The 13,571-nt window shown below is 44.0% G+C and overlaps 2 protein-coding genes and 1 long non-coding RNA gene across 6 annotated transcripts in view; 1 reads left to right on the top strand and 2 right to left on the bottom strand.

Annotated features, from left to right (window-relative positions):
- The window catches only part of ADCY10 (adenylate cyclase 10), a 32,446-nt gene extending 26,799 nt beyond the window's left edge, over window positions 1-5,647 (top strand). For 3 of the 4 annotated variants that reach the window (XM_075829172.1, XM_075829171.1, XM_075829170.1), the window contains exons 28-33: window positions 2,033-2,129; window positions 2,794-2,909; window positions 3,359-3,476; window positions 3,561-3,756; window positions 4,349-4,537; window positions 5,407-5,647. In XM_075829172.1, coding sequence (XP_075685287.1) covers window positions 2,033-2,129; window positions 2,794-2,909; window positions 3,359-3,476; window positions 3,561-3,756; window positions 4,349-4,537; window positions 5,407-5,604 — 914 coding nt within the window. In that variant the 3' untranslated portion in view covers window positions 5,605-5,647. Of the gene's footprint in view, window positions 1-2,032; window positions 2,130-2,793; window positions 2,910-3,358; window positions 3,477-3,560; window positions 3,757-4,348; window positions 4,538-5,406 lie in introns of those variants that run through there. The other variant, XM_075829173.1, reaches the window with a different exon arrangement.
- Window positions 5,368-5,915, bottom strand: LOC142655257 (uncharacterized). Its single transcript, XR_012849457.1, has 2 exons — window positions 5,775-5,915; window positions 5,368-5,575 (listed from the first exon to the last, which is right to left on the bottom strand). It is a non-coding gene; the product is annotated as an uncharacterized LOC142655257 (long non-coding RNA).
- Window positions 5,916-6,244: 329 nt separating this feature from the next.
- ATG9A (autophagy related 9A) overlaps window positions 6,245-13,571 on the bottom strand; it is a 28,095-nt gene continuing 20,768 nt past the window's right edge. Inside the window, exons 12-17 of the mRNA XM_075829174.1 lie at window positions 13,027-13,272; window positions 10,897-11,063; window positions 10,014-10,131; window positions 8,712-8,919; window positions 7,845-7,987; window positions 6,245-7,237 (exon numbers count right to left, since the gene is read on the bottom strand). Coding sequence (XP_075685289.1) covers window positions 7,232-7,237; window positions 7,845-7,987; window positions 8,712-8,919; window positions 10,014-10,131; window positions 10,897-11,063; window positions 13,027-13,272 — 888 coding nt within the window. The 3' untranslated portion in view covers window positions 6,245-7,231. The remainder of the gene's footprint in view (window positions 7,238-7,844; window positions 7,988-8,711; window positions 8,920-10,013; window positions 10,132-10,896; window positions 11,064-13,026; window positions 13,273-13,571) is intronic.

Raw genomic sequence — 13,571 nt, 5'->3', positions numbered from 1 at the left:
AAACATGACCGCTCGAGAGGAAGGCGACAACTATCTTTAGCGTACGGCCACCCCAACTCCATTCCCTTTGCCTCCACTTCTTGATAACCTACAGACAGTAGAAGAGAAGGCAGAAAGAAGAAAGTAACACATGACAGCAGGATCAGACTACACACAGGGACTGTTTGTAGTCTGTAACCATGGAGACACATGCGTCCGCATAGGAGCAGTGTACACACAACAGAGATTTTTTGTTGCTTCTTTTTTTTTTTTTTTTTAACAGATGCATTAGTGCAAAAAAAAAAAAAGGTTGCAAAAGTGTTACACCTTTAAAGGGGTTTTCCCATCATAAACATTTATAACATATAAACAGGATATGTCATAAATGTCAGAGAGATGCGGGTCCCACCTCTGGGATCCGCACCTATCTCTAGACCGGTCCCACCTCTCTGTGCTCCGGCTGACTCAAGTGATTTCTGAACATGAAGAAGGAAACAGCGTAGCTCGCCGTGCTCCGCTGTTTTCGTAAGTCCCGACCATATAATCAGGAAGTGTCTGGGAGGCAGCAGGAGCAGAAAAAGGTAGAACAGGGTTTAGGGGGCCCCGTTCTAGAGATAGGTGCTGGTCCCAGAGGTGCGACCTGCATCTATCTGACATTTATGGCACATCTTGTGGATATGTCATGAATGTCCCTGATGGGAAAACCCCTTTAAGGCCAAATTCACACGATGCGTATTATATGTGGATATGCCACTCATACATTCCTGCAGCAAATCCGCAGCGTAATACAGCACCAGCAAAGTAAATGAGATTTCAAGTAATCTCATCTAGACGTTGCAGAATATTTCCGCACATAAATTGACCTGCGGTGCGGATTTTAAAATCTGCATCATGTCAAATGATCTTGCGTTTCCACGACTAGTTTATGAAAAAAACGCACCAAAATCTGCAGCATAAAACCGAACCTATTTCCGAATAAAAAAAATGCACTATTAGGCCTCTTGCACACGACCATATTGTTGTGTCCGCAATTTTAACTGCAGGGGCTGCAAATTCGGACCACAAGAACTCAAGACATGTCATTTTAGTGTCCGAATTTGCGGATTCATCAATACTGGTGAATTGTTCTGAGTCCGGATTACACACGGATGCACAACAAGGGTTTTTGGTGGTTCAACGGACCACAACAGACCCGTGGTTTTGCGGGCCACAAAACCAATACGGTCGTGTGCATGAGGCCTTAGGTGCGGATTTTACATGCGGAATTACCTGCGGCTTTGATGCAGATTTTCTGCACCAAATTACGCAACATATGCATGTAGCCTAAGGGTGTACTCTTGTTTTGCCAGTTTTTCCAATGCAGTAATGGACAGCACTGCAGAATCTTGTGAATATACTCTTCGGTTCACACGTAGCGTAAACACTGCGAATTTTACACAGCGGATTTCGAAAATCCGCAGCAGAATACAGTAGCATCAGAGTGGATGAGATTTAAACACATCTCATCCACACGCTGCCTAAAAAACACGCCCAAGAACTTTTTTTTTTTAATCCGCAGGCTGTCAATTTACACTGCGGAATCGCTGGTTTCTGTTGCGGGTTTTCCCTATTGAATTTAATAAGAAGGTAAAATCCACGACAAATGTTGCGACTTTTTGCAGTTGAAAATCTGCAATTGTGCCACAAAAATCGCAACTCAGAAAAAAAATGACAGGCTGCAGCGGTCACATTGGATGCAACATCATCCCAGGAGGCCTGGCTGCAAGACGTCAGAGGGGCGCGTTGCCATGACTACAGGTAAGTATAGGCTTTTTTTTTTTACCTGCTGTTTTCTGCAGCGGCCATTCCGGCCGAAAAACTGAACCACAATTTGGTGCGGTTTTTCGTCCCTAATCCCCTGAGGGGACCAGTGCGGATACAATGTGTGTTTTTACGCAGCGTACCCGCCCTGTGTGAATAAGCCCTTACTGTTAACTCTGGGCAGAAGATCAGATAACGGCCTGAACACTTCATAGCAGGACACACGCAGACGATTTGTTTTTTGGGTTTTCAGGTCGTCGAGCTCAGACCCTCGCCTTTCTACTTGATAAAATGATTATGGAATATCGAATCCTTCCCATTCTTATCAAAATCTTATTCCTCAGTAACAGGTATGACAATGTCCTTATCAAAGCGAATGTGTGTTTAATGTAACAGATATCTCATACACATTTAAAGGGAATGTATCACCAGCAGGGCAGGGGCCGGCAAACGGATCAATTAGCCAGGGCCCCTCTCTCCTAGGGGTCCCCCAAGGACTCAAACCCCAATGACTAAAACCCTTAGGAACCACTTGAATTTACCATTGACCATTTATCACTGACCTAGACTGACTAAGGAAAGCAAAATGAACCCTTTCACTACTCTAGACCACCAGGAAATTTACAATTAAACTTTTCACTACCCTGGACCACCAGAGATTAAAATTGTGTGAAAAACGGTCTGATGGCGGGGCTGCAGGTCCCATTTTGCTTGTTGCCCCATTTTCTATATAACTGGCCATCTTGCCTGAGTAACATAAGAAACCTCAGCCAGAAAACAGCTTATTGACTTCTATGGAAGAATGTTGTGGGCATGCTCTGTGTCATGTGCAGAGAAGGGGGGGGGGGGGGGTGCTGGTTAAGAATGGTTCTCACTTGAATGGAGCTGTGTTGCAGTTTCTTACACAGGGGTGGCCTGGAGCATCACTGTGCAGGGAATAAGCAGAAGCCTTGGTTCTCAGGATCGGCAGGGGGCCACACATTTGCAGAATATTCAGAATCTTTTTCATTCCAGGTACAGAGAACTTGTATCTGTTGTCGGACGCATGGAAAGCCTGATAAACACCTACCAGACTGTGAAATTCCGGGCCTGGTTCTATATTATTTGTCTTGACGTCCTGTTGGAAGGGGGTAAGCAGGGGCGTAGCCGTAAGGGGCTGCAGTGGTAGCAATGCCACCCGGGCTCTAGGTCTTGAGGGGAGTCAAAGACCCTCTGCCACATAAGAACACAACAGTGTTATAAATGGCCCATGGTAGGTTGGAGGGCTCCTGTTACAGATTTTTCATTGGGGCCCAGAATCTACCAGTTACACCTTTGGGTGTGAGTAAGACCAGACAACTCCTCACAGGCCTCATTGGGTTGAAGCAATGTTGGTTCCAATGATGTCTGGTCCTGCTGCCACCATGGCAGTGTACCGCAACTCATGTATCTAGCCTGAGGGGGCGGAGCATGACACAGAGATTCCAAGAACACCAGAGAGAATCCCTGTGTCATGCTCCGCCCCTTTGGTCTCTGCACTAGACATTACACAATGCATCAGTTTTGCCTGGAGTGTTCCTTTAATGACGTCTATCTCTAGGATTTGCTGTTCGAGGAATGGACGAGTGTCTGGAATTTGTGGACAATTTTCACACTCATTCCGTCATCACAATGGAAAACCAAATCAAACTTAACCTGTTCTCTTCCTTGGCGCTCTGGTAAGGGATAGTGTTATGTATTTTCTTCTCCTATGGAAATTCATTCGAGCAGAGCAATGACATGACCTGGAGTCTTGGCTGTAGGTTCTGCAGGTTACAGGAGTGGGACCTCTTCCAGACTTTTTTCCAGACGGCAAAGACGCTGCTGCCACAAACCGACTCTTCGTTTTTCACCCTTTGTGGGTTCTCCAAGTTACTGGAGTGTCAAGTATTGTTACTGCGCAAGTCTATGGAGGAGAAATCAGAAGACTGGGACATCGTCAGCGACAACACCGACCAGGTCTCAGTTGGTTCATGTTTGTTTGTTTTTTTGCTTAAAGGGTATGTATACATTCGCAACCATGTTTTTTATTGTTCTAGTGAATCTAAGATATAAAATGAAGCAACTTTACAAAAAAGGTATTGTTTTACATATGCAGCTCCTATGCATACTTATGTGTCTCCATGGTTACAGACTACAAATAACACCCTGTGTAGTCTGATTCTTTAGTCATGTGTTACTCTATTCAAGTTGTCGCCTACTTTACTTCCTGCAGGTTAGCAAGAAGAGGGGGGGAGAGGGAGTGGAGTAAGGCTCTGTTCACATTAGCAATGCTTTTTAATGGTAAGAATAGCATAGTTTGCAGCGATAGTATTGGCATCAAAATATCGAAATCTGACGGACCCCATCAGATCTGTCAGGATTTGTTGAGATCCCTTTGAAAACGGGCCACGCAAACACAAATTTATAGATTTATATTCAAGACTATTGGCAATGTTGTTTCATTATTTTTTTTATATGCTTTGGAACTGGTTGCAAAAGTTTACATACCCTTTAAGATTGTAGGATTTGAATATTTCGCTGATAATTTTCCAATTTCTTTTTGGCTCAGCTTATAAAAACATTTAAGTCGCGCTGCAAAACAGCTCCGGTATTTTTGTCTCGGCTCTATCATCTTAAGGCTTTTGTGATGCTTCTATATGGGTACAAGGAGCGTGTACACACCTACCTGCAGAGGGCGCTAGACTGCGCTCGAGATCATGAGAACAGGCTGGAAGAAGGTTGGATCAGACTGAACATTGTAAGTGGTATTGCCTGACATCAGATACGTAGTAACAATGGTTTTTACTTTGTGTCCCTTGAATATGACGCAGCTCCGATATGTAATCTACATTGGATATGGTGGTGTTAAATTCTGTGCCATAAAGGGAAACACCGCTCTCTCTAAATTAAGTGTCTCCAATTCAACTATAAAGTAAACGCTATGTACACCTTTGAAAACGTGTTGTTTTTTATTTTAAAAAAAAATAAAAATTGTATCAGTGATTGGAGCAACTTTGTAATTACATTTTATTCAAAATAATTTTAACTTTTTGAGATTCAACGGCTTTGTATCCTGTATTACAGAGCAGCCGTATCGTGCGCTGAAACCTGAATCCGTCAGGTCCGCGGGTCTGACGGGTTCAGTGACAGTTCACAACTTAGATGTGATCGATAACAGGTGGATCCTGTGTGTCAAAGACCCGCAGGAACCGCTTTCACAGAACTCGCCAGTCCCGCAGACCTGACGGATTCAGGTCTCAGCACTAGATACAGCTGCTCTGTATACAGGATACAAAGCAGCTGTAGCTCAATAAGTAAAAATTATTTTGAAAGTTGCACCAAACACACTTCACTTATTTTTATATATATATATATATATATATATATATACACACACACACACACACACACACACACATATATATATATATATATATATAAAACACATTTTCAAAGGTGTACATAGGCTTTAAGGATCCGCGCCTCCAGTATACTTGACACTGATTGGCTGGGAATAAACTTTGTATAAAAAGTAATAGTACACACATGTAAAGACACAAAGCACCAGACAGTGACACGACTGGAGGGTTTGGTACTTTGTACATCAACTCTATTTCATGTCTGCAGGATTGCTGGTTTGAAGACCTGACACAAGATCCTTGGCTGGAAGCAGCAGCTGAGATGCCTCCATGGGAAGATGACGCTGGGATGGACTCGGAAATCTTCATCCGCAGGAAGTTCTTGCTGAAACCACTTCCTGTTCCTGTGGCGGAGGCCCCGCTCGCTGAGGAGCTGCCTGACGTTGATAAAGATATAATGGAATAGAGGCATAAGGGTCACCTTGGACAATTAAACATATTAGCATTTTTCTTATTTGTATATTTAAAGGAATAGCGACGTTAAAAATATACAAGCAGGATCAGTCCTTTTCTTCAATTGACAATTTAGTGTATCTTAGTCCCTTGTACTGGGCATGTCTCCGCACCTCTCCTTACCTTTCTTCACAGGGATAGTCTATTCCCCTACAATGTCCCCTACTAGTAGTACTTATCCTCCTCTTCTTTGTTCCTGTTCGGCAGGGAAGTTTCTTTAATTCAGCACCTAATAATCCAGAAAATTGGATAATCCATAACAGAGATGCTATATAAGGTGGGATTTCAAAAAAGCAGAAGGCTGAACCAATGCTCAGTTAACAGTGACATGAAGGGACCCACCCTATTCACAAGAGGAATGGTAACACCTAGTTGTTAATTTATTCATAACATTTCCAGGAGGAATAACAGAGGAACAGCACAATGCAGTGTTCTAAAAATAAATAAAACATATGCTCCATTATTGTTATTTCATGGGGAGAACAAGTATCTACTATAATAGGCTTGTTAGGAGAGGGACAGAGGGACCGGTGCTCTTTAAAACACGGGGTTGCTTTCCTACTCTGTAATAAAAATGTGACAACGCAGAGATATTTGACATAACAGATAATTCATTTTAATTTGAATTATACTATGGTACAAAAGATGCAATATACATTTCTATACAAAACATTACAGACATGTTCGTGGTGCACGCTATAGTAATGAGCAAGGACAATGAACCTATGTGAACCCATAGATCCTGTCTTATGTAATATAGATGTACACATTGGCAACCATTTATTTTTTATTAATGCTCCAAGCATCTAAAATAAAAAGTCAAGCAACTTTACAAATAGTCTTGATTAAAAACCTTGTTTCGTTTGGTGTATACAGCTCCTATGCAGACCTAAGTGTCTCCATGGTTACAGACTACAAACAAACCCTGTGTAGTCTGATCCTGCAGTCTGTGGTTAGTATCTTCCCTCAGTAGATTAGTAAGAAAGGGAGTGGAGTAACACATGACTGCTGGATCAGACTACACACATGGTTTGTTTGTAGTCTGTAACTATGGATGCGCATAGGTCTGCATAGGAGCTGTATACATAAAATGGTAATATATTTTTTAATAAAGACTATTTGCAAAGTTGCTTTATTTCTTTTTTAGATGCATTAGGACAATAAAAAATGGTTGCAAATGTATACGCAGCCTTTATAGTCTTATTGTACGGTTGAAGAAGGCTTCTCCACTGCAGGGTTCTACGAAACTCCCGAAATTTGAGATAATGTCAGAAACAGAAATATACAATGAAGAATCGTCAGTCTTATTTGTGTGGTGTAGACGCAACGCTGCGTAATCTCTCCATGTTCACAGCAACACACACAAAATCTGATCGTCCAGTGCAAATCCAGTCCAGTAGTCAAGAGCGTGTGGGTAAGACCATAATATATCTATATATACAGAAATATTTACAGACACTAAGGGAATACAGAGCCAGACGCACATACACGTGGACCATGGACAGATTCACTCTCCCAAGAAATCCCAAGGGGGTGGTCTACGGAAAAATCATTTCTTGATATGGTGGGTGGAAGAAATTTTACACCTACAAGAAATAATAACAATAGTTAAAAGGAGCGCTTGCCCTTTAAATACAAAAAAAAAATAATAATGATGTGTTGGGTGCAGAGCAAACTCCCTCTCTCCTACTGTGCGTCCCAATAGTTGTGTCGGGTTTGTAATGCCGACATTATGTTCATGAATCAGGAGGCTCGGGATGAACAATGCTATAGGTTCCATACACATGGGAGTGTGTGAGGACATAAAGTGAGATGAATAAGGGTATGTGCACACACACTAATTACGTCCGTAATTGACGGACGTATTTCGGCCGCAAGTACCGGACCGAACACAGTGCAGGGAGCCGGGCTCCTAGCATCATACTTATGTACGATGCTAGGAGTCCCTGCCTCGCTGCAGGACAACTGTCCCGTCCTGAACACATGATTACAGTACGGGACAGTAGTTCCACGGAGAGGCAGGGTCTCCTAGCATCATACATAAGTATGATGCTAGGAGCCCGGCTCCCTGCACTGTGTTCGGTCCGGTACTTGCGGCCGAAATACGTCCGTCAATTACGGACGTAATTAGTGTGTGTGCACATACCCTAAATGACCGATGTGCAGAAAGCCACGTGACAGGAGGCCACAAACCTTATGAGTGTGCGGTGGAAGTTCATCTTCAGACCCTTCCTCTGGCACAGTTTCTGGGTGACGGGGGCTTTGGGTATCTTCACTCCACCCACCCATGGGCTGCCTGGCTAAGTCAGATGAGGTTCTCTGTACTACTCCAAAATCTGTGAAAAAAAACAAAACAAAAATGAAGATCCATCACACGGTGTCCTATTACGGCAGGGATCACTGCATCGGGGAACGCGGCCGGGGGAGTGAGAAATATTTGTAAAGGCCACAAAAGTCAGATCTGAAGCTGCTGAGACCCAGTCAAAATCTGTTCAGGGCCCGACTGCTAAAGCCGGCCGTAGACGTAACTATGCCGCAGTAACTTGCCCTACCAGTTTTGACAAAAGCATGTTACGTCCCTGGAGTTAGGGAGATAAGCAGCTGCCATAAATACCTAGGGACGCTTATCCTGAAGAAACAAAAGATCCATCAGGTATCCAATCAGGGAACAATTTGCATTGTCGGGATCTGTCAGCAGAAATTAAATGTCTGTGGCCAACTTAAAGGAATTGTCCAACTAGGACTGAGGCTGTGTCCATATCTGCGTGGGAAACTCGGTCCCAGATCCAGGACAAAAACGACGGACACCATGACGGAAACCTAACAGACCCCATTGTAGTCATTTGGGTCCATCGGGCACCGGATCCGTCGCTGCCGTTATTTTTGTTGTTCTGCTTTTATGATGGCGGAATTATAGAAGGCAGATGTGAACAGAGCCCAAGGGACAAGTGCGCCCAGAGATACGGAAGCTGATGTGCCCGTAACTGACATCTTGGGTTTTATCATGCGTGGCTTAAATAAAGATCCACGTTTTAGACCTTGCCGATACTTAATACATACCCGTGCTGGCGCTGAACCTATGTGCACTGATTGGTGGCATCCGATCCTCCTGGAGCAGCGCGGACGGTGATGGGCAGCTGGCAGAGGTGGGCATGTTGGATGTAGTGTTAATCAGTCCGTCCCCTGACACACTCTCTCCGCTCTCATCGCTCTCCTGCCGGTGCCATATATGCCGGCCCGGTGCCATACGAGTGTGCTGCTGATGTAACTGGCAGAGAGAAGCCGTTTAGTACATTACATATATATGAGGTACGCGGTCCTATATACATCCCCTAAATATCATGTACTGCGTGGACAGCGCTTCATGCCATACGTGCAACCAGGGGCCCAGCAGTTAAGGGGGCCCCTAAGAGCTAGCAGTATGCGGTCTATTAGGCTATGTTCACACGGCAGCCTCCGTTACGGCTGAAATTACGGAGCTGTTTTCAGGAGAAAACAGCTCCTGAATTTCAGACGTAATGGCAAGTGCAGGCGTTTTTCGCTGCGTCCATTACGGACGTAACTGGAGCTGTTTTTCTATGGAGTCCATGGAAAACGGCTCCAATTACGTCCCAAGAAGTGACAGGCACTTCTTTGACGCGGGCGTCTTTTTTACGCGCCGTCTTTTGACAGCGGCGCGTAAAAAAATGACCGTCGGCGCAGAACATCGTAAAACCCATTCAAATGAATGGGCAGATGTTTGCCGGCGCATTGGAGCCGTATTTTCGGACGTAATTCGAGGTTAAAACGCCCGAATTACGTCCGTAAATAGGGTGTGTGAACCCAGCCTTACATTGCATGTGAGGGACGGAGCTCATGAATTTCATGGCTCATAATAACTGGTTGACATGAGGCTGGTGCTGTGTGCGGAGCTATTAGGGTATGTTCACACGCACTATTTACGGACATAATTCAGGCGTTTTACACCTCGAATTACGGCCAAAAATACTGCTTGAAAGCGTCGGCAACATCTGCCCATTCATTTGAATGGGTTTTACGATGTTCTGTGCAGACGGTCATTTTTTTTACGCGCCGCTGTCAAAAGACGGCGCGTAAAAAAGACGCCCGCGACAAAGAAGTGCCTGTCACTTCTTGGGACGTAATTGGAGCCGTTTTCCATTGACTCCATGGAAAAACAGCTCCAATTACGTCCGTAATGGACGCTGCGAAAAACGCCTGCACATTCCATTACGTCTGAAATTCAGGAGCTGTTTTCGCCTGAAAACAGCTCTGTAATTTCAGCCGTAACGGACGTGCACGTGTGAACATACCCTTAGGAGCCTATATACTGTTCTTGCACATACAGATGATATAACCACTCACTTCGTGCATGTACAATGCGTGCAGGCTCATCTCCATGGAGGCGTATTCAGACAGCGGCCCGCTGGTCATCGGGCCCTCCCACAAACTGCTCCCAAGGCTGCCGTTCCTAAATTCAAGGCTACAAGGACATAAAACACATTGAAAATGTCAATCTGTGACAATATGTTTATCCTTATCAGACAATCTATCTTTAATGGGTTTCCCAAAAATGTTCATAGTTGTCCGATCCTTAGGATAGACCATTAATGTGTGATTGGAGGGGGGCACCTCCACCGATCAGCAGAGAAAGGGGCCACGGCGTTTGGTGGAGTGCCGTGGCTTCTTCACAATTGTCTACAGACATCTTAAAATGGAAACTAAACCTATAGTCTTATTTAACCTGCAGTTGATTGTCTATTTCTCACTGTTATCAGCCACTTCAGCATGGGGAGCGGGTGACTGTAGAGTTATTTTATGCCAGGTATTTCCAGAGATATTTACATCCATATGTGACTGATATGAGAGATCATTTCAGATTTAAAGAGGTTGTCCGGGATTAGAGAACAATGCTGCTTTCTTTTAAAAAGAGCGCCACACCTGTCAGCAGGTTGTGTGTGGTATTGCAGCTCAGCACCGTTTACATAAATGGAGCTGAGCTGCAATTACAGACACAAGCCATAGACAGGTGTGGCGCTATTTCTGGAAGAAAGAAGCCATGTTTTCTAATCCTGGACAACCCCTTTAAGATGCTATTTTCTTATGATCTCAACTTATTACTGGAAACGAATTCATGAAGACCCCAGGATCAGAAGACCATGTTATACAAGTTCAGAGAGCACGTGTGGATGTTACTGTCTCCCAAAAGTAACAAGACGCTTGAGGGGTTTGCACCCCATTTTCTCACCCGCTCTGGTTCTGAGCCATGTGACAGGACTGCTGCGGTGACAATGAACGCAGAGCAGACGCCACCTCCGATACAGCAGAGACGTGTGGAGAAGAGAGGACGTCTGTGTGCGGCGGCATCCCTGCAGGTGACATCCCGTGGAACATGTTCGCCAAAAGACTGTGGGGCTAAAATAAAGGACAGCGGGGATGAGACGGGGAAAACATTTTTCACCATAGAATAATATATCTGTAAATGTACTACATACACATCATCCACGCCCTGATGATCTACATCTAGAAGACGTGAGCAGGAGGAGGGATTTACATACAAGACGACATTGTGAATGGATTTCTGGGTTTTATACAAATAATGTGTAACAATTTTTTCTACACTTTGTGTTTTTTAAGATATCTGTTTGCTGTCAATGAATAGAGGGCCTGCACAGTTTCAATGACATGTCAGAAGCTTTTACTAACTGGTGGTAAACTTTAAGATGTGGTTTAACACAAACAGGGAGGGATCTCTTTTAACGATCTGTAAGAGATCTTCTTTGGATGTGTCCGTCTGTTTAACTTCCCAGCAGTTATTTCACTTACTTCACTTTCTCTCTTAAATTGTATGTGAACCTTCATAAACATCTTATTTATTATTGTCCAGATACCTCTAAAATGAAAAATGAAGCAACTTTGCCATAGGTCTTATTTAAAGAGGCTCTGTCACCAGATTTTGCAGCCCCTATCTGCTATTGCAGCAGATAGGCGCTGCAATGTAGATTACAGTAACGTTTTTATTGTTAAAAAACGAGCATTTTTGGCCAAGTTATGACCATTTTTGTAGTTATGCAAATGAGGCTTGCAAAAGTCCAAGTGGGCGTGTTTAAAGTAAAAGTCCAACTGGGCGTGTATTATGTTCGTTACATCGGGGCGTGTTTACTTCTTTTACTAGCTGGGCGTTGTGTATAGAAGTATCATCCACTTCTCTTCACAACGCCCAGCTTCTGGCAGTGCAGATCTGTGACGTCACTCACAGGTCCTGCATCGTGTCGGCACCAGAGGCTACAGATGATTCTGTAGCAGCATCAGCGTTTGCAGGTAAGCAGCTACATCGATTTACCAGCAAACGTCGATGCTGCTGCAGAATCATCTGTAGCCTCTGGTGCCGGCTCGTCTGACACGATGCAGGACCGGTGAGTGACGTCACAGCGTGATCTCTGGAGAACACGCTGTATCTGCACTGCCAGAAGCTGGGCGTTCTGAAGAGAAGTGGATGATACTTCTCGTCAGAAAGCCCAGCTAGTAAAAGTAGTAAACACGCCCCGATGTAACGAACATAATACACGCCCACTTGGACTTTTACTTTAAACACGCCCAGTTGTACTTTTGCAAGCCTCATTTGCATAAATACAAAAATGGTCATAACTTGGCCAAAAATGCTCGTTTTTAAAAAATAAAAACGTTACTCTTATCTACATTGCAGCGCCGATCTGCTGCAATAGCAGATAGGGGTTGCAAAATCTGGAGACAGAGCCTCTTTAAATATTTCCTATTGTTTTGTTTCTACAGCTCCTATGCAGCTCTATGAGTCTCCGTGGTAACAGACTACAAACAAACCCTGTGTAGTCTGATACTGCAGTCATACGCTCTTGCATCTGTCCTTTACTTCTTGCTAACCTACCAAACAGATGTTGGCAGAAAGAAGGTGACAAATAGAAGGAAGTATGACTGCAGAATCACACTACACAGGGTTTGTTTGTTGTCTCTTACCATGGAGATGCATAGATCTGCATAGGAGCTGTAGAAACAAAACAATAGGAAATATTTAATTAAGACGTATTGCAAAGTTGCTTTATTTTTTGTTTTAGAGGCATTGGGACAATAAAAAAAATAAAACCTTTGTGACCCCACTATTGCCGAGAATGAGGGGCCCTGAGTTAGTTTTCTCAGCTGGAGAGCAGGACAAGTATTGGGGCGTTGGAAAAAGCCACACTCATTAGGATGTTTCCTATAGCCCCATTCACAGTGAAGTTGCAGTGTTAATGGAGGATTGGTACTCCATTTCTACAATTTAAAATATTGCTACTGGCCCTTTAATAAACCAGCAGGAGGAACAGGAAGGATTCATTGTGGTGAACACTGGACAGTTTAGCACCTCAGAGTCAGACTGCAGAGATAACCCAGAGAAGTGCAGGGGATGTCCCAGTCCAGTGAGGTTTTTCGGTGTCGTCCCACCGCTGTCTTTCTGGACTCGCTCTCGCAGCTGCGTCAGGAAGGCGGAACATTCTCGAGGAGGCTGCCAGCGTGGATTGGTAATGGCGAAGTGCATAAGCGACAGTTCGGTCTTGCCATCCTCTGCCTGCTGGTAAACTGAAGCCTCGGTCTTGCCGGCAGACATCCACTGTATTAGAGGCAAATATACACAGTGATTAGTTATACATCATCAGGTAATCTATATAAAATCTTCTACCGTTTTGTGTATACAGCACCTATGCAGACCTATATGTTGCCACAGTTGCATCTGTCCACTACTTACATTTGGAAAGTTATATATAAGGGGAAAGGACTGCAGGATCAGACTACACGGAAATTGCAAACAACTGTAACCATAGATCTGCATGGGAGCTGCATACACATAACTAGGAGATGGTTAATTAAGGTCTGGAAATTAATATATAGAATGTGTGAACTACAAATACA

The sequence above is a fragment of the Rhinoderma darwinii genome, chromosome 6 (assembly GCF_050947455.1).
Source record: "Rhinoderma darwinii isolate aRhiDar2 chromosome 6, aRhiDar2.hap1, whole genome shotgun sequence".
Lineage (NCBI taxonomy): Eukaryota > Metazoa > Chordata > Amphibia > Anura > Rhinodermatidae > Rhinoderma > Rhinoderma darwinii.
The sequence above is the reverse complement of the archived record's forward strand: the minus strand, read 5'-3'. Positions and strand labels throughout refer to the sequence as shown.